Source organism: Acartia tonsa, chromosome 12, assembly GCF_053477335.1.
Source record: "Acartia tonsa isolate MP-2025a chromosome 12, ASM5347733v1, whole genome shotgun sequence".
Classification (NCBI taxonomy): domain Eukaryota; kingdom Metazoa; phylum Arthropoda; class Copepoda; order Calanoida; family Acartiidae; genus Acartia; species Acartia tonsa.
The window spans coordinates 22809042-22831294 of NC_137271.1; the positions used below are offsets into that span (position 1 = coordinate 22809042).

Consider the following 22253-nt stretch of genomic DNA (forward strand, 5'->3'; position numbering starts at 1 on the left):
GGTATTTTCATTTTTTGGGAGTGTTAGGGGTGTCCCACCCCCCAAGAAAATAGTTATAAACCTTCCCGGAACCTATGAGAAGCTACCCTGTAAAGGAGAACCCGATCGGTTCAGCGGTTAGCGAGATCCTTCGCTACAAACAAACAGACAGACAGAAAGACAAACAAACATCGTTCTACTTTGTATTATAGATTGAGTAAGGAAAGTAGAAAACATAGCCTAAAACCAAACTTATTTAAGAATTAAATAGCGTAAAACCTCCAAGGGACCTATAAAATATTCCATAAAATGGAAAACTCAATCGGTTCAGTAGATATCGAAATCTTAAGCCGCAGGCAAAAAAAACCTTACTACTTTATATAGTAGGATGATTATTTTTTTAAAGGATTATTTAAAATTACGGGCGACGGGAAATCCATTTTTCCCCATTTTTTTGTATTACGGAGGTTATATTTATATTTCTAAAATGGTGATTCTTATGATAATTAAGCCATACATCTTAATTTGTGAATGTTCGTTTGTCTTTTTGTTTTTTATTTGCTTTTGCGCCTGTTGTCATCCTTGTTTAATTTTCAATATGACGCAAATTGCAACATTTCCAATAAATTACATTAATATTATAAAATTTGATAATTTAAAAATATTTTGTTTAATGATTAAAAATACGTACGTAAATATAATATTAGTTATTTTTAATATCCATTTTTTTCTTTTTCTTGGACAACAATGGATGTAGGATAGACGTGGATATTATGACAGGGGAAAAATTGTCGTCAATTTAGCTTGCTGTCATTGGAACTAAGTTTGGGGTCAGTTCATTCATCTAGAAGTAGGGGAGGGAATTGGGTAAATTGGGTGGAAAACCCGCGATCGTGGCTTAACACGTAGCGCATCCGCTCGTCGCCGGGAAGGTGATAGGTTCGAATCTCGGGCCGTCACCGCGTGAAAACTAAAGACGTTAAAAATTGTTCCTACTGCTGCTAATGTCAGGTGAGTGACATATTTAGTAAGAGTAGGGGGAACGGCTTAGCCCATAAACAGGCACAACTCACTACCATGCACAGTTAGGACTTCTCAGACAAAGGTCGTGCAATTAAAAGGTTGGTTGTCTGATGGTTGTTACTTAACCTAATATCCTTGAGTTTTAGAGTATTGCATCCCATTAAACGCGGATGATGCTTGATAGTGGACAAAATAATACAACGGTCGTAGCGGTCATGTGTGACGCAAATTTCAGACCTCAGATTTGGCGATTTGAGAAAAAATTTTCTTTATATTATAGCTAATTAGATAATCTAGCAAGCATCGCATAGGAACCCGGTATTAGTGTCTTACAAATCATCTTAGTGACGTAACTAAAAACGAGGGATTAGAGGGGAGGTGGGAAAGGTAACCCCTAAAAAAGAGATGGATAATAGAGGTGATTGATAATTGATAATTGATAAAGAAAATGTAGGAAATAATTTATACTCTCTGTACTTTCTACCATAGATTAATTAATTTGTATTTTCTAGACAAGGATGACAACATCCATAAAAACGAAGCACAAAAATCAGAAGGTAGAACAAACGCACAATAGCTAGAGTGTCAGAACTTAATAAGCAGAATATTAATTTTGAAGTCTAAATGAAATTGCACATAAATTTGTTGCAAAATTGCGTAAATATAGCATACAGTAAAAGGACATACTTCCGTGCAAAATTTGAAATCAATAGTATAATTCTAATATGTCTAATAAATATTGTCAAAAAAAGGTTGAAAAAAGTCCGCATATTTGATTAAATTTTTCTTAAAATCCGCATATTATGTTGATAAAAACTATAATATATTATCACTAGCAGTAACATCACTAGAAGCTTTTAGAGTGGTAAGGGGGAAAGTTCATTCTTCCAATTTTCAATTTAAGTTTTAAAACAAAGAAGTAAAATTGCGGAGATGGTACTTTTTTTCTAGGTGTTATTTTTTTGGAGAGTGGAGAGCCCTCTTCCTAAATAGTTATAAACTTCTCTATACCTATAATAAGCTTCACTGTAAAGAAGAACCCTTTAGGTTCAGCGGTTAACAAGATCCGTTGCTACAGTCAAAAAAAGCTTAGCTTACTTATTTATATAATAGGATATAATAAAGTAACAGGATGTCTGTTTGTCTGTCTCTTTGTTTGTTTGTTTGTCTTTTTCTTTTAAAATCTAGAAAAATAAATTGGACTCTCTCCTCCTCAAGTGCCCCAAGAGGCCTCTAAGGCGTAGCCGCTAGTAATAGGATACAGTAACAAAATGCTAATCCTTATATCAAAGTAAAAGAATGTTTGTGTGTGTGTGTCTATTTATATGGAAGGATCTTCCTAACTAATATGCTTCTCCTTTGCAGAGACATAGGTCATAGGTCATGGGAAGGTTTATAACTATTTTAGGATAGGGTACCTGCACCCTCACGCGCTTAGAAAAAAAACCACCAACATTTTTAAAAATTTTTTCTTTTAAAACTAAATTGCCCTTTTAAGTATATCTGTCAGACAGACAGACAATAAATATATGGAGCAGATCTGTATAAATATAAGGTATCTTGACTAAAACTTACAGCTGGCTATCTAAAAAAGCAGTCGTGAAAATAACATTTCTCCAACAATAAGGTTTTTTAAGCATGACCGACAGTCAGACAGACAAAATAATGTATAGAGTAGATGCAGGGGGGGGAGAAGAGTGATTACTTGAGGGCACCCTCAAATTTTGGAAGTCGTTAAGTAGATGCACATATATCATGACAATGCCTCTTAAGGGACGTTTCTTGGTATTTTCACAGTAAATTTATCCTATTTCTAGCCACTGCGGGGGGGGGGGGGGCTCTATCCATGCAGGGCCATTTTCCTAACCCTGCAGGGCAATCACCTAACCTAACCTAAAATAATCCATTAAAAGCTACTGTAAAAAAAATACATTAAAACACCCCTTAAAAGACATTTTCACTAAAAATTTCAGTTGTCTTTCTTCAATAGCAGCCAAAAAAACACACAAAGCATGTTTTAAATGGACGTACTGACTTTCTGTTAACAATGATAGAGTTGCTTTCTAAATTATACCTAACTGTCATAGGAATCATCATGAAGAGTTTGAAATTGATAGGATAATTCTAACATGTCTTGTTTAATAATCTAAAATCAATTAATAATTTTATCTAATTTCAATTTATCTATGAAATAAATGTAAAGCTGTACAGGTTAAGGCTACTATCTGACTCAATACATTTCTTTTTCTCCTCTTTTTAGCAACCGAATGAAAGTAATTCTTTTCATTTCCAGATAATTATAAGAATTGGTAACATTTGCTTAGATATTTATTTTATAAAAACATAGCAAAAAAAAATAATAACCGTATTATAATACAGGTATTAAATATTTATATACAAACAATAAAATTGAATATGAATAAAAATTAAGGATAGATCAATCAAATAATAATTATGTACAGTGTCAAAGGACTAAACAATCTTGTGAGAGGTAATATAACTTATGCATTTTAAAAAGATATTTGTTAAATAGACTGATTATTTAAAGACATATTTGTTAAATATGTTGCTCTACTGGATATCATTACCCTTGTTAGAATGTACCATTCATAAAGAAGGTTATTTTTTAATGGCAAAACTGTTTAAGCTAGCTTTTTTAACAATTACGTTCAAATTCCGTTAAATTTATTGATATAAATAATCTAATAATTGATTGTTTTGTTTTTATTCGTAATTGTCTTTTTTATATATACATTATTATGCTTAATTAAAAATTTCTGATAAACATCTCATTATATTTAAAGAAAAATTAGCTGTCTCTAAATTTAATATAGAAATAAAATTATTATGGAAAATCAATTGATTTTTCATGGTAACAGGTATAAGTTACAAAATACAGACGAATTTTATAGATGTAATCTTGAAAAGATAGCTTTAATTTAAAATGATAAATATGCGTTATTTTTAACAAAAACTAGACAAAACCCTTTTTTGTTGTTGTTGAGAGCAATATCTTATTTCTTTACTCTCGTTTATATATAGTTTTAACCTAATATCTTTTGATTTAATTGTTATTGGTTTGAAAGTTTGACTAAAAAGCTGGCTTAAAAAATAGCTCATATGTGATAAAATATATAGCATTTTGCGCTAACTTATGAGGTGTTTATACAATAAGTATAATTATAAAAGCAAATATTTGAAAATTATTTAAAAACATTCAATGTTTAATGTAAGATTAAGCCAATTATTAATCACGAAATTACATATAGGTTTTTTATTATTTTGCTAAATAATCTATAAAATATTTACACATTGTAAGTCAACTCTTGAGTTATGTAAGAAGTACAATATCAGCTGATAGATCTTATTTCAATTTTGAAAGATAATTTTATAAAAAAAAAATAAAAAAAAGTTGATTTTGTTTTTTAAAAGTGAGCAAAAATAATGTAGAATTTTTAGAAATATTTTTAATATTTTTTAAAAGCACAAAAATCTTGATTTCAGGCCTTTATTAACAATTCTTAAAAATCCTAGTAGTATCGACACATCCTATTTTTTTTACGTCACTAAGATAATTTCTAAGACACTAATACCGGGTTCATCGCATAGAGAAAAATAGTAATTCAAATTTGTCCACTATTATGATGCTCTGTATTCTCTAGATGATCACTCAAATCGAAGGAGAATCCCACTCTTACGAGGTAATGGTAAAGGGGGTGGAAGGAAGGAATCGTTATTTTAGCCCGCTGCGCGAATCAATTTAATATAAAAATGTATATCTTGTGTAAGATCCAAGTAATAATATATCCATTTAAACAACAGACAAACATACAATAATTATAGAGTAGCTTCGCTAAAAATTATTATTACTGTACCTATATTCTCCTTCCACTTTGTGATTCGATTTGCAAATATCATGTCCTAAATAAAATGATCCATATATATTTATCTATCTACCTACTAGCGGGCTTCGTCCCTGATAAGAGGCCTCTAGAGAGAAGAGTGGAGGGGGATGAGGGGATATCGTTTACCCTTCCCTTTTTATTTTAGTTAAAAAAAATGCAAAAAGAACTTGTGGTTGGTTATTATTTTCCAGGGGCTGTTTTTTATTGGAAGTGGGGTTGTACCCTGCCCCCAAAATGGTTATAAACCATCCCTGGACCTAGTAGAAGCTTCACTGTGAACTCTCTGGCTATTTACCTATTATTATCCATCAGTCTATCTATCTATTACCTAAAATCCCAAATGGATTAATAATTCCAAACTGTCTATTCATCTATCTTTCAATCTATCTATTACCCGCCATGAAATTATGAATATCTTTCATTAGTCTATCTATTTATCTATTACCTAAAACACCCAGAATTTTAGATTGTCTATCCTTCAGTCTATTACCTTAAATCCCAAATGGATTCCAAACGATCAATCTATCCATTTGTATATCCATCTATGCATCTATCTATCTATCCATTAATCTACATAACTGCCTATCTATCTATTTCTTACCTTAAACTCCAAATGGATTAACAATTTATAAAATTCCAAACAGTCTATTCCATTGATAGATCAATCTATCCATTTGTATATCCATCTATGCATCTATCCATTTATCCATTGATCTATCTATCTATCTATTTATTACCTAAAACCCCAAATGGATTAACAAGTCCCAGAATTCCAAACTGCCGATCTTCTCTTTCTTCTGAAGCAGCTACTGTTTCTGAAACAATATAATATGATAAGTTAACAAGGATGACAACATCCATAAAATCAAAGCTTTGAAATGGTAGGACAAACAAACATTTATACTTGTAGAGTGTTAGAACTTAATGAGAATTTAACATATCTAAGTGTAAATTTGTTGCAAACTGCTTAAATGTAGAATTCTGTTTTAATATGCTTACTTTTTAAAGCCTGGATTATAGCTTATTATATAAAAAGCTATGCTTTTAACAATGCCATATCAAACAAAAGAAATCCTTATACTAAAGTAACAGGATGTCTGTGTGTCTGTGTGTCTGAGTATCTGTGTATCTGTGTGTCTGTACCGAAGGATCTCACTAACCGCTGAACCGATCGGGTTCTCCTTAACAGGGTAGCTTCTCAAAGGACCCGGGAAGGTTTATAACTATTTTCTTGGGGGTAGGACACCCCAAACCCCCCCAAAAAATGAAAAATCCCCCCCCCCCCAAAAAAATAAATTTTTTTAACTTAAATTAAAAATCAGGGGGAGGGGCACCCCCACCCCCCAAAAAAAAAATTTCGCCCCCCTAATTTTTTTTTTTACTTTTTCTTTTAAAATCTAAAATAAGAAATTGGGTTATTAAATTCGACTCTCTCCTCCTCAAGTGCCCCTAGAGGCCTCTAGGGGCGTATCCGCTAGTTATAAATAAAGTATTCTAAAACACACTCTAATAAATATAATACAAATTCACTTATCGCGTAATTTGACTAACACACAATTGTTTATCGTTTACTATACTGCCATGGAAAATTAATTTAACATAAATCAAAGATCGAACTGTTCAAAGAGAAACATTGAATATGTCATTTCCACACAAAGAAAAAAATGCAGTTTTCTGCCTTTAATAATTATGACATTTTAAAAAAGATTACCATCATGCACGAATATATTTTGTACATGTATTTTTTTTTACTTTTCGAAAAACATTTTGCTACAGCCAGCCACCTGACAAAGCAGCAGTAAATTCTCTTTTTGTCGTCTTTAGTTTTAAAACTATATTGAGCCAACATTTGATACAATCACCTTCTTGACAATAAAATGCTACAGTAGTGGATTTTGTCCCAAGGAATAAGACAATGGGCGATAAATTAATGTACTTCCCCAATGATGATACGTAAAATTACCCCTTCTGTAGATTACAATTAGTGGTAGAAACGTTTGGAAACTTAAGTAAATGAACCAACTAATTCTGCGTAAATGAGGTTACAGCTTTGAAAATGGTTGACATTTAAATGCACTTATTTGCGTCAAAACTATTGAAATTTAAAGTACACGCTTTCAGTAACGAAGCTCAGGAATCTAAAGGGATAAGACTATGGCCGATAATTTGTTGTACATCTCCAATTTCTCAAAAAGATTCTCTGAAATCTGCAAATCAATAAGATCAGAAATTTTCAAGATTTTTAGATCTTTATATAAGAGGATATTCATTAAAGTAAAAGATTAGAGGAGGCATGAGCTAATTGTAACTCTGCCCACAGGATAGGGACACTTTGTATTTGGTCTTTGAAATCAGCTAATAGAATCGGAAATATAAACAAGCCAAGTCCCAGCAAAACAATAGAAAGACATTTTTTAGCAGACGAAAAGGGTCTCCGCGAATTAGGACAGGTAGTTGTCTGGATCATACATCTATTCTCATACATTTATTAGAAATAATGATGTAAATTTGGTCAGCTGAATAAGAGTTGCCGATTGTGTACATAGTTTTCTCATACTATCCTAATATTTACTACTAGCTAAAAAATCTTAAAAATTAAAAAAAAATAAAAATTTGAAAAATAAAAATTTTGAATGTATAATGTATAAATCGTTTATACATTACCTAGCTTTTCCCTTTGACCGGAGTAGCTGAAAAGAGGGTTTGCAATTTTTGGGTTATCTGCTATACAACTTCGGAAATTAGGGAAGAAATAGACAATCAATTTTCAGTTGATCATAAATTTCCTGTTATTAATGTACTGTAAAATATATGACTTTCCCTATTTATAGAATACCTACACTAATACAGATTAGTCCTTTCCTTCAAAGTGCCTAGTCAAGCACAGAACAATCCCCCCCCCCCACTTATTTTAAAAATGATGTAGGTTTTCGGGTTTGTATTTTACTTAAAGTCGGGTTAGGTTTGTTTATATTGGGTTCAAGGTAGCAACGTAACCCCCCCCCCCCCTCAAAAATAAGGAGAGGTTTAGGGTGGTTCTTTGTTCGACTAGGCACGTTGGGGGAAATCACTAAAATTTATTTTTATTCATAAATATATTATTAAAAATTGTTTTCTATCAAAAACATATTAGGAAAATAAAATACTTTTATAAATTGGATTTTTATCTAAATAGTTGAAATATGTAAGAACAAGAATGACAACTTACGTTTTTAAAAAATGGAAGAACAAAAAATCTTCTGTAGATTAAATTCGTTGGTCAAAAAGTTTAGATACTAGTGGTTTTTAGAACATAATTAAGATCTGATAAAAGTTCCTATAGTTTTTAATAATATACATTACAATATTAGGATTATAAGACTTTGTGGACCAATTTTAATAATATTCTAATGTTTAAAAGTTTGAAAACAATGGGATGATTCTGGCCAAAAGTATCGATTTTTCTAATCTTAATTGTCGGTCAACTGAACGTATAGACGTGTCCTAATAGTAGAAAAGCTACGCTACTAAAATATATGTAAGAATTCATTATTTTGTAATCATATAGAGTACGAACTAGCTAAATCAATAACATATGTATATCTGAATACTTAAAGTATGAAACTTCGCCCCTAGCATCTAGGAGCTTTGCCCCAAGAGCTAGGTGATCCAAAAAAATTAAGGCGAAATACGTAAAAGGACCAAGGAAATCTTCAGCAAATTCTTTAAAAAATGGGGGGGGGGGGATCTTTTTTTTGGGGGTTGGGTTTGGGGTGTCCCACAAGAAAATAGCCTAAAATCAACAAAGGACCAGTAGGTATATTCCCTGAAGAGTAGAATCCGATCGGTTCAGTGGTTACAGAGATCTTAAGGGACGGACGGACGGACGGACAGACAGACGGACAGACATCATTATACTTTGCATTAAAGATGATACTAGAGACTAGGGACGAAACCTCCATTAGAAGGATGTAAGACTGTATTTTTTAACATAATTAATTAAAATATTAGTGTTCTTAGAAAATCAAATATTAATATTTTGTCTTCAATGTTTTATCAGGGAGGAAAAGACAATGGCAGTTAAATTAATCTATACCCCAAATATTTACCAGCCATCAAAAGTATAATTAAACAATTAGGAATTGGTTGGAAGTTTTTTTTAATCGTCCAATATTTCATCCCTTTCAATTTAATTTGATAATAATTTTATTTAGAAAATATAAATAGAAAACAATTACATAAGTTTCAAAATGTTTTATTCGGAGAGACAGACGGACAGACAGACGCTCTTTGCATTAAATATTATTTAGTTACAAGAGTAATTATAGTTAAAATTAGCGCAGCAATAAAATGATAACATTAGTTTTATTAATACTGCGTTGAATCAACATATCAAATTTGGAATCGCTAGGACTATTCTTATACGGCTAAACTAATGTTACAAGCTATCCTTTACGGACGGATGAATGGACAGACGGACCATAAATGTAAAAATGCTTCTAAACTTTTTTTTATAATTATCTTTATTACCCCCCCCCCCAAAAAAAAATAGCTAAAAACCATCCCAGTACCAGTAGGTATATTCCCTGAAAAGTAGAGCTCAATCGGTTCAGTGGTTACTGAGATCTTAAGCTTCAGACAGACAGACGGACAGATAGACATCGTACTACTTTGTATTATAGATATAATAGATTTGCTATAAAGTTAAATTAGAATACTGGAACAAAAAACTAGCCTAAAACCTACCCAAACAAGTGGCTATCCAAACCAAAATTGGAATCCACCGTACCATGTTACACCACTCCATTTTACAAAACACAACTGAAGCTAAAAAGGCGCCTTAGCCTTAAAAGCGCAGCTACCAAAATTGGATCTTCAAGACATCAAAATGTTAAATGTAACAGTTTATTTTAGGTCCAATCTATCATTTAACTATACTGTTATTACAGTAACTATATCAATTTCAAAACCGGACCCAAAGCCCCAAAAAGTGATCACGGAAAGAAGGAAATGAAAGCAAGGATTTTTTTGCGCCAATTTTTCGGTCTGGATTGAGCTGGCTTTTTTTTACATTTTTATTATGCGTAATGCTGAAGGGGTGATTTTCTCGGTTGCTTTTTAATATATATACTGCTGATGTTTTTGAGACTCTCTGTACCAATAAGCATGAGATATATAATTTATTTGATACGTTGGTCTGTCAATCATTCTTTAATAACATCATAAATTTTCATAATTTTCTTTGAATTATCTTTCTCACTCTTTTTATGGCAAATGAACATATACTTCATAACTTAATTAGTCCTCAACTTTAAAAACCATCGTTTGAGAGATATTAAGAAACAGCCAACAAACATAATGTAAATAAAATTTGTAAAAGAATGATTTTTAACTTAAAATACTTCTTTCTAAATAGTGTAAGTAACAAAAATATATTTATAGAAATGACAATAAATCATTAAATATGAGTTTTTTTTTTATTGTAAGAGAGCTAATACGACTTAATACTTTATGTTTTCAAATGAGCAGAACACTTAATTTAAGTTAATTAAAAAAAAGACAGCTTTAAAAAACAGATTGAAAAAAGCTCCGTCTTAATAGTAGGCATAATTTAAACTACCACCTATTTTGGTAGCAGACAATATTACCAATTGAAAAATATAGCTAAGATAACTGTAAACGATATTAAATTGTTTTTTAAACTTTAAAAAGAAAGTCGAAATAAAGTTATTATAAAAAAGGTTGCAAATATATTAGTATTTTTTTGGATCATTGAAAGAAAACGAAGTAAAGGGTGTCGTCGTATTTTCACAGTAGCTTTTGATAGGTTATTTTAGGTTAGGTTAGGTTAAGTAAAAGTTAATGATTGCCCCGCATGGTTAGGAAATTTGCCCCCCGGAGGATTAGAGCCCCCCGCGGTGGCTAGAGAAATAGGAGAAAAGCTACTGTGAAAATACGACGAAACCCACTACTTCGTTTTCTTTTAATATTTGTGGGTACATAGATTCAATCAACCTTTGTTCGAAAGTCCTAACTTTTAATTGATGTTTGTCCATTAAAATATCCATATCACTTATCAACAATTTCTATTAGGTGTTTAGTCGTTTTTCTTAGAAAGTGTATTATCTTTTTATAAATCATGAAAATTAGTTGTTTTTCAAGAACACCTTTCTCAAATATATGGTTAGAAAAGGTTCAAGGCCAAAAGTGGGACGAGGGTTGTACACAAAAAATATCCCAATTCAAGTTTTATATAATTATGGTTTTTATATTAGATTAAAACACTAGAGGGAGAAAGGGTTAAATACCTGTATCTCCCCATCGCAACCACCTTGTGCAAGCTTTTTATTGGGTCATTGAAAAGCAGCAGAAAATCATTTAGAAGCAGACGAAAGAGGTCTTTGAAAAGGGAGGTAGTTGTCTGTATATACTATACTATAGATCTGTTGGTTTTTCATCAAATTTTTCATGAAGTAATAGGTAATTATTTTAAATTATTTTTGCGTAGTTTTGCGTAAAGGATGAAGCTCCCTTTTTATTTCCTATTTGTGGGACAACCCATTTTTTTAGGTGGTTACCCCACAATAAAGATAAAGTACAAACGGTTTGATACAGCAAATCGAAAGATTCATATTGGAATCGTTAAGCCTTTTATCTACTCATAGCTTAATACCTGCCCATTTAAGAAACCAATCTTCTCTGACAATTATAGTTTATCCATTCTTTAGTTACCGAGATCTTAAAGAATAAAAAAACACACCTTTTTGCTAAATTGATTTTATTGCTATTTTAGGGTGTTGGCTGTTTTTGAGAAAAAATACTGTAACTAATGATCCATAGAGAAGTAGCAAATGTAAAAAGAACAATAAACTATAGCTATACTGAAAGAAAAAATAATCACTTAGGTAAAAAATGACCTAAAAACAAAGGTTTGTATCTGACTCACTTATAGTCGGAAATTCATTATCAAACAGGGGACATGCACAAACTTTGTTTAGCCCTCTAGCTTTAATAGGAGGTGAGATAATAATGGGGAGGCGGTAAACGCCCCCTTCCCCCCCCCCCCGACCGACAAAGATGCGGCAAGGAGCCCGACTGTAAAGGGTTAATATTACAGTTATGCAATATCAGTATGTACTATGTATGTAAAAATGCTACAGGGGAGATCTTATTTCTGTGATTAACGCAATTTTCTCGATTTCTATTATTTCTGTGATTAACACAATTTCTCGATTTCTAATATTTCTGTGATTAACACGTTTGTTCACTCCTGCGTTTGGGACTTCTGCGTTTGTCCAAGCTTTCCATCAATGAATGTAATCTACAGAATGTTACGTTAAGGATATTTATTTATCTAACGGTAATTGCCTTAGCTTTTAAAACCCTGGTGAATTGACTTGGTTTATGAATATAGGTAGGATAGATCAATCTTCCCCATGTTGTGAAAATTAGAATTCAGAAATCAAGTCAAAATTTTTATAAACGATGTTTTTTATTAATAAGTGTTGGTCTATCCTTTTGTCTGTAGAGCGCTTATCGTTAATTTGGGCATGTTCTATCGATTTCAAACTTTGCAAGATTCTTAAAAAATTAAGATATCTTTATCAAATCTTAATTGATAAACCAATATTTTTAATCTACAGAAAGAGCTATGGGGGGGGGGGGTTGCAACTGAACATACGATTTATCGCCAAAATGGTCCTATCCAGCGTTGCGGAGCCGTTTGATTTTGGTGCGGCTCCGGCTCCGACCTAAAATCAAGAAAAAATCGACTTTTTCCCCACGGCTATTTTTTACTTTTCAAGGTTTTAAAAGTTCAATTTTTGATAAAAATGGACTTGAAAAACTTAAAAGGGGCATTTGCACATGACAAAACAGAGTTACCAAATTATAGTCTATAAAAAATCTCTTTATTTATCCAGAAAATTACGGCTCCAGCTCCGGCTACGGCTCCACCAAAATATGGCGGCTCCAGGGCTCCCGGCTACGGCTCCGGCTCCGCAACACTGGTCCTATCCTATAAGATACCAAGTAAAAATTATATCAGCCTTTAAAAGGATATGTATTGTATAATTATGCTATATTTTAGACAAATATAAAAAAAATTCTAAAATAAATATTTTAATATTTGTTTTTCTCAAATACTCCAAAATATTTGTTTTCTTTATAAAGAAAACGTTTAAATAGAGACAAAGTACTTTAGTAAAAATAGTATTTTCCATTAAAATGTTTTTGAGCAAAGAACCCCTTTCCCCACACTTACATTTTAAATAAATTCAAAATATATGGATATATATTAAAGAAAAACACTAGAGGGGGAAGGGTGAAATAACTGTGTCCCCAACCTCGACTTTCAATTGGGTCTTTGGATATAAGCCAATAGCGTCGAAAATATTAGATAGTTGAAATGATATTTTCCCTTAAAATGCCTTGTTTAGCATAGAACAAATACCTTCTAACTTAAAAAAATAGAAATTAAGGTTTGGGCAGGGGGGAGTACTTTAAAAAAAATATTTTAGGTCAAATTGGGTAGGGGGTAGGTCACCATCCACCTACTATTTAAAAAAACATAGGGGGGTGGTGGGGGTCAGAGCTTGACCGACACTTTGAGGGAAAGCAACAAAAACTATGTAGAACGAAATCTGTCTGTTTGTCTGTCTGTTTGTCTGTCTGTCTGTTTGTTTGTCTGTTTGTTTGTACTAAGGATCTCGCTAACCGCTGAACCAAGTAGTTACAGGGTAGCTTCTCATAGGTCCCGGGAAGGTTGATAACTATTTTCTTGGGGAGTGGGACACCCCCAACCCCCCCAAAAAATAAAAAATTCCCCCCCCCTCAAAAAAAATTTCTTTTTTTTTCTTTTTAAAACTAACATTAAAATAGTGGGGTCAATTTCTTCCCCCCCCCCCAATTTCTTTTAAATCTCAAATACAAAAAATTGGTTTGATTAAACCTCTTGGGTCAAAGCCCCTAGAGACTAGGGGCGAAGCCACTAGTATATATATATAGATCTGTCTATGTACTCTAAGATATCCTAGACAACTGAATTTATTGCTCATCAATTTTATTCATTTAAAATAGAAAAGGTTTTAGGATATTTGAGGAGTTCAGGGGGGGGGGGTAGATCAACCTGCTTAATTATATGACCTTCTGAGCAAAATGTTAATTAATAAAATAAAACACTTATTGTGTTTTCTTGTTGATTTTTTTTCTTTCTCAGCACCCCTAGAATGCTTTTAGACCATATAAAAACATAAATTTTTTCCAGTGTGGCTTTTAAACCAATTGATATCCGCAGGATTAGAACCGATTCTCAGCCATACTGATAAACCAAGTATAGCTATTTATCATAGACAATATTCCTAAATATTTTGTAAAAATGTGTAAATTTATTTTTAATTTTAAATAAAATTAAAATATATTATACCTATAGACATTATCATTAAAATAGTTATATAAATAGAAAATGAAAAACAATCAAATTTTGTGCTCTTTCTTGATTTGTCAGGAATATATTCATGTAGGTTATCATCCTTAATCAGATTAAGAGCTTCTTCAGGTTGGCTAAATGTATCTATTCTCCCATCATGAACAATTATTGCAAACTTTGGCTGAGCTTCCCAGATTAAATCTCTGCTTCGTGCTTCACATCTATTTCTGTTTTTATAACTCCAAACAATATCTTTGCTTGTCTCTTTTTCTGAGTAGTTTAAAGAATGATTATTTCCCCAAACTGCAAATTCATGATTATGATTAAAATTTTTATCAGCAAATATAATAATGTTGTATGCTTCATTGAAAACTAATTCTGATAATGGGCTGATATTGATATAATTAATATGTCTTGGCTTGTTTATTAGATCTTCAATAACATAATTGTCATGGAAGCTCCAAGATGTTTTGAATTTTCTAGAAATATATCTCATTAATTCTTTGTAAAGCTCTTTGCTTTCTGATTCAATTTTCTCCTCAATTTGTATCATTTTTTCTATTCTAGATAAACTGAGAAACTCTTTAATATTTGCCTCTTCAACTATTTCACTAGAAATTTTTTTGAATGTTACAATCACAATACTTTCATCTTGGTCAAGTAGTTTGTATTTATCAAATATTGCCATAGTAATGGCACTAATATCATGTTTATCTTTGTTATGATAGTGATGACAATCTGCAGATATTCTTTCAGTATGTAAATTTCCATCTTCAATTACTCCAGATTTATTTCCTGTAGAAATATTTTTTCTTGAGATAACAATTGCAAAGGACATTGCTCTAAGTATCATTTTTCTTATCCAGAAACTACCGTTTCTTGCATCATCAATTATGATAATGTTCCTAGCTTGAGCACCCTGAAATTTATACAAACTTGTTACTAGTATTCCTTCAGGTTTGGTCAGAAATGCTTTAAAGTCTGATACAACTGGCCTAGTTGAGGAAAAGTGTTTCTTTAACAAATCAAATATTGCCTTGTCAGATTCTTTGGTATATGTCAAGACAACCACACCTTCTTGTGGTTCATGTAAGAAATATTTTTTTATTGCTGCAAAGGCTAATAAACCAGGTGAAATATCATAAATATTATGATAGTAATAATTGTGACCCCCAATGACATTAATGTCAGGAAGCTTAGTAGATATTTGTGAGTTGAAAGCTTCAGAAAACTTAAATATTTGGTTACTGTTTCGCATGTTCTTGGTAAGATTAAAACAAAGAGCATTGTGATTTTTCTTCATAGTTTCAATCCACTCTTTCCTATTTGTTGTAGAGTAATCCGCATTCTCTGCATATACTTTTAGGGTCAAGCAAACTGTCTTCAAAATGCAAGGAAATTTAACTCCTCCAATTATCATTTCATCAATGAATAAGTGATCACAAAGATTGTCTCTCAAAAATTTATTTATAGTATTGATTATTTCTTTGGTTTCTCCCCTTTTTAATCCATTTAGTAATTCTCTAGGGCTAATATCTTCAAGATCTCTAAATGAAACAACCTTTATATTTGGATAAGATTGAAACTCTACCTTAGCCATTTCAAACATAACAGATGTTGTGGATGCAATACTAACTTCCCGCACTAGATTTGTTATTGTTGTTAAATCAATATAAAATATTTTATCTTCAAGATTGTCAGTGGCACACTTTATTGCTCTTTCTTTTAAAACATATGTTTTCCCCGTACCATAGTCACCGTCTATGATAAGGAACTTGGCTGTTGAGTTTACAGCTTGCAGTTGTTCATAATTTAGCATGTACACAGGAACACTGTTTTCTAATGATATTCCATTATTCTTTCCTGTTAATGCTTTCTCAACTTCTTTGCTAATGGTAAATGGATCAGATATCAGTTGATCAAATCTACTTGACTCCTTAATTGAAATGTGAAATATCAATTCAGCTATAAGTTTTTCATATCCTGCCTGATTATAATTATCAGAGTTAATAAGCTTGTGTTGAAATACCTTTTCCAACCAATGCCTAACATCATCAACATCTTTTTCTTGTAGAATGAATTGCTGACAGTTGATGCAAGGAAATGTGGATTCTTCAAAAATTGTCAAATATGGGACACAAGCAGCTTTGACAAACACCCAATCTCCGGAAAGCATGCCTCCAAACAATTTCTGCATGAAATAAAAATGCTGCTTTGTTTGATCTGCAGCGTTTTTCAGTAGTTTAAGTTTGTCACCACTATCTCTAGGTCCAAGTTTTACCTCAATGTTTATAATTGTGCTGTGTTCTGGAATAATGATTAGAGAATCCCATTCTGTTTTAGTTTCTTGAAGGCAGTATTTAAAGTATTGATAGGAAAAAAATTTCTCTACATTGGAGGTAGGAATCTTGTACAAGGGCATATTTTCAATTTTGTTTTTCTTACTGCCTCCTTGATCTCTAAGCACCTGTTAGATCAAATGTTTTATATTTCTTAAGTCAATTTATTTAGTAATACTTATCTTCAAACAGTGGCATGAGATGGGATTGTATCTAACCTTCCTTTAAAAACCCTGTGTATGGCACTGTCTTCTAATCTTATTTTAACATATCACAGAAAAAATACCACACCTAAAGATATTAATGAAAAGATAAATACTATTATTCTCAACCCTCAAATTAACCTCTTGCATTAACTATAAAACATTCCTTTTTGAATAGCCAGCTTTTTGCATCTTTTAGTTCAAGCTTATTTTCTTTCCATTTTAAATGTTCTTCTATGCACAATTCTAGTTTTTCCCTAGGTATATCTTGAATGTCAAATATCTCCTTGATCCTAATCTCATACTTATTAAAATCTTTCATAAATTCTTTTCCTCTGGTAACTTTTCCCTTTTGAACTAATTGTTGTATACAATCACCTGAGTTAAAGTTATTAATTATACATGTTTCCATCTTTAATGTTCTTGCTGCATTGACAAGATTGTGATGTAATTGATCTTCAAGATATTTATCTAAAAACTGAGCATCTTGCTTCTCCTTGCCCTCTGTTCCCAACACTGTTGGCTTTTTGGGTTGCTCAAAATGATTAGGTATTGCAATAACCTTACACTCTGGATCATGATAATATTCAGCTACTTTCTGTTTTATCTCCTCAATCTTTTCTTCAGCTAATATTCTTTGATTTTCTCCTGCAGGTCCATTGAAGTTTACACTTGGGTTACTTAATTCTTTTCTCAAATTCAATGTTTGAGAATCTTGTGAAGATAATGGATATACCCCAAATTGAAGGTTGCAAGTACAGGTAGAATATGATGCTGGGCCAGCTTCTTCCATTTCTTAAACTAAAATACATATTTTCATAAGTTGTAGATATAGCATGAGGTAAAGAAATATTCCCCCTCCTTTTTAAAAGTAAAGGTTTTCTATAATTAGGGTTGGTCAGTCCATCCGTCTGTCAGTCTGTAATGGATAGCTTTTTTCCGTTAATTTAGGCATGTTAAAATTGTTCTATTGATTTTAAATTTTGCATAATGATTCCTGTAGTAGTTAGGTACAATTTAGAAAGCGTAGCAACTCTATAACTGTAACCATAATGTCCGTACATCAATTTAAAACATGTTGATTTTTTTACTTTTTTAACAACAATTTTTTATGTGATAAAATCATATGATTGATCTGATTTTTGGATTACTAATTCCTATTACAATAAGGTACATTTTTTGAGCAAAGCAAGTCTATAAGCAAGTCCTAAACATGTCAGTATGTCATTAAAAAGAATTCTGTATTTAAAAAGTTTTGAAACAAATTTACATATAATTTTGTCAAAACTTATGTATTCAAATTTTGTATATTCAGTTATGACACTCTACAAGAGTCAATGTTTGTCTATCATACCCTTTCAGAGCTTCGCTTATATGGATGTTGTCATCCTTGTTTTAATTTATTTGAAAATAAGGACCGGGAATATGTTCTTGACTTGGCATTTTGAAGGAAACCACCAATTTTTTTTTACCTCAGATAAGAAAAATTTACCACAATGTCAAAATTGGCTCAACATTTTACATATTTCCTGAAAATCAATGAGATATTTTTTATTTGAACTGTATGTATATATCTTATTATTTATATAAGGAGTAAGGTTTTTTTTGTCAGATTTTTAAGATCTCAATAACTACTGAATATGGTTGGGCCGGATATTCGGTGTGGCCGGATATCCGGCCATTTTCAATACCTGGCCGGATACCGGATATTGAAACTATCCGGCCAGATATCCGGCAATATTATCTTTTATATTTTACAACAAAAATATCTGTTTTTTTTTATCTTAAATGGCTGTAATTTTTTTTATTATTGAAGCTAGAAGAACAATTTTTTCTGAATATGTTTATCTTTATGTAAAATTTATATTAGAAATCTCAAAACATAAATTTTGGCGGTGGCAGCTGTACTTGGCAGCTGGGCAACGGATTTTATGAAATTGTAATATGTCATATACTATATTACATATGAGTATGTACTAATATAGAATATTTTAGTATTATATAACATGAAATGCTTTGTTTAAGTAAAAAAAATATTTTTACTTTTTACCTGAATGACCCTACCAGATTTGCTGGCTTGCTGTGCCCACCAGGAAGGAGGTATTAAAAAAATTTCAACTCTCAGTTATGTGTCATACCCATATTTCGAAAGTCACTCAGTTATAGCCCTCTACCTTTTATACACAGAAAAGAGGAGAGAAAAAAACAGAGGGGGGGGGGGGGGCAGGCATTCAACGCCACCTCCCCGCCTATCCTTAAACCATTAGGGGTTGATATTACAGATTGAGGGTAGTAATAGTTAATTAGATTTATTTGCTAAGAAGAAAGATCATTTAATAGTTACTTAATTTTTAAGTTTTAACCTTAATTTTATCCTATTATATAAAGTAGTAAGCTTTTTTTGTCTGTAGCAAAGGATCTTGCTAACCGCTGAACCGATATGGTTCTCCTTTAGAGTGAAGCCTCTTATAGGTCCCAGGGTGGTTTTAGGCTGTTTAATTTTTATAAAAAAAGTCATTGTAAGGTTTAAAGTTATTTTTCTGCACTTTCATCCCTAGATACTAGGGACGCAACCGCTAGTATAATATAAAACACCAGTTTATGAAGAAATTTTTTTTGCGGGTATAGTCCCTTTGGTGGCAACGTGGGGCAATCACCTAACCAAATATAACCTAACCTAACCTAAAATAACCAATTTTAAAAATACAACAAATCGCCCCTTAAGGTGCGTTGCCACGAAAGGGACTATATCCTTTTTTGATGCTTTAATAAGTAGTAATTTGGCCGGTTATCCGGCCGGATATCCGGTAATTTGGCCGGATAACCGGATATTTGCCGGATACCGGATATTCGGCATTTGAAATCAGCCGGATATCCGTTATCCGGCCAAAAAATATCCGGCCCAACCCTACTACTGAACCATGGTTTCTTTATTTTTGGGAGCTTAACATAGGTCCAATGATGATTTTTAGGCTAGTTATTTTTAGATTAAAGTCTTGATGATGTTTTGAATCATAAAGTTAAGTTTCAACACTTTCAAGAGAGGAAAAACTTGAATGGAGGTTTACTCTTTTAACATATTGACATACTTATCTTTTTTATAATCATGTTAATTTTAATTTTAATTCCAGTTTCGTCTGTATTGAAAACTGTATGTTACGTAAATCATATTGGTCAAGATGATGTCATTACCAAGAGAGAGGAAAATGGAATCATATATTAACTTTTTTTAAGGATAATACTCAGGGAGTAAGGGAGGGGACAATGGGTAATTAGTTCAATTTAAAAGTTTTCGCTGAAAGGCAATGAAAACTAGATTTAACCAGAAAATTTGATAAAATAGTAAAGTGTTCATGGTAATGAAATTTAAAAAAATAGTTCCAAGAAAAAACATTTACTTAAAATTAGGTTAACAGTACATCACAATGAAGTAAACATTCTCTGTAATTAATCACTGAAAAATCGTCCTTAGAACTTGCTCATCCCTTATAATATAATCCTTATACTAAAGTAACAGAATGTTTGTCTGTCTGTGTGTCTGTACCGAAGGATCTCGCTAACCGCTGAACCGATCGGGTTCTCCTTAACAGGGTAGATTCTCATGTATCCTGGGAAGGTTTTTAACTATTTTGGGGGAGGGTACCACCACCCTCCCAAGAGAAATGACAAAAAAATCGAAAAATTTTTTAATATTGGGAGACTTCAACGTTACATATGGTAGGTATCGTAACATAAATAAGGAGACTTCAACGTAACATATGGTAGGTATCGTAACATAAATAATTAACATAGACTTTAACAAACAAAAACATTTAAAGTGCCACTAGAGGCCTCTAGGGGCGTAGCCGCTAGTTACATTATAAACTACTACCAAAATTCAAGAAAAAAATGATTTTAGATATTAGGGTTAGAGTAGAGTTTCAATCTATGAAATGAAAAAAATAATTGTTAAAACCAGACCAAATAATATTATTTTTTTGTCTGCTAGAAATTTTTATTGATTTTTGTCTGCTAGGATCATAACAGATTAAGCGACAAATATACGCTAGTCCCCAAAGTCCCCATGATCTTGCCAAATCCTTTACAAACACTTTGGTCAGGTCCCCAAGGTTTGAGACCCCTTAAAATTGAGTATTGTATCCATTGTCCCCTCCTTAACTCCCTAGACAAAACTGTAACCCAAGATTAATTTCTGCTTTTATAAAACAAGTTCAGCCTTGTATACGCTAGTATAATATAAAACACCAGTTTATGAAGAAATTTTTTTTGCGGGTATAGTCCCTTTGGTGGCAACGTGGGGCAATCACCTAACCAAATATAACCTAACCTAACCTAAAATAACCAATTTTAAAAATACAACAAATCGCCCCTTAAGGTGCGTTGCCACGAAAGGGACTATATCCTTTTTTGATGCTTTAATAAGTAGTAATTTGGCCGGTTATCCGGCCGGATATCCGGTAATTTGGCCGGATAACCGGATATTTGCCGGATACCGGATATTCGGCATTTGAAATCAGCCGGATATCCGTTATCCGGCCAAAAAATATCCGGCCCAACCCTACTACTGAACCATGGTTTCTTTATTTTTGGGAGCTTAACATAGGTCCAATGATGATTTTTAGGCTAGTTATTTTTAGATTAAAGTCTTGATGATGTTTTGAATCATAAAGTTAAGTTTCAACACTTTCAAGAGAGGAAAAACTTGAATGGAGGTTTACTCTTTTAACATATTGACATACTTATCTTTTTTATAATCATGTTAATTTTAATTTTAATTCCAGTTTCGTCTGTATTGAAAACTGTATGTTACGTAAATCATATTGGTCAAGATGATGTCATTACCAAGAGAGAGGAAAATGGAATCATATATTAACTTTTTTTAAGGATAATACTCAGGGAGTAAGGGAGGGGACAATGGGTAATTAGTTCAATTTAAAAGTTTTCGCTGAAAGGCAATGAAAACTAGATTTAACCAGAAAATTTGATAAAATAGTAAAGTGTTCATGGTAATGAAATTTAAAAAAATAGTTCCAAGAAAAAACATTTACTTAAAATTAGGTTAACAGTACATCACAATGAAGTAAACATTCTCTGTAATTAATCACTGAAAAATCGTCCTTAGAACTTGCTCATCCCTTATAATATAATCCTTATACTAAAGTAACAGAATGTTTGTCTGTCTGTGTGTCTGTACCGAAGGATCTCGCTAACCGCTGAACCGATCGGGTTCTCCTTAACAGGGTAGATTCTCATGTATCCTGGGAAGGTTTTTAACTATTTTGGGGGAGGGTACCACCACCCTCCCAAGAGAAATGACAAAAAAATCGAAAATTTTTTTAATATTGGGAGACTTCAACGTTACATATGGTAGGTATCGTAACATAAATAAGGAGACTTC

The 22253-nt window shown here is 32.2% G+C and overlaps 1 protein-coding gene across 1 annotated transcript in view; it reads right to left on the minus strand.

The window, feature by feature from the left end:
* Positions 1-9703, minus strand: part of LOC145334761 (uncharacterized) — a 42960-nt gene extending 33257 nt beyond the window's left edge. Inside the window, exons 1-3 of the mRNA XM_080180362.1 lie at positions 9633-9703; positions 5645-5722; positions 4878-4923 (exon numbers count right to left, since the gene is read on the minus strand). Coding sequence (XP_080036488.1) covers positions 4878-4923; positions 5645-5722; positions 9633-9693 — 185 coding nt within the window. The 5' untranslated portion in view covers positions 9694-9703. The remainder of the gene's footprint in view (positions 1-4877; positions 4924-5644; positions 5723-9632) is intronic.
* Between the last annotated feature and the right edge of the window lie 12550 nt (positions 9704-22253).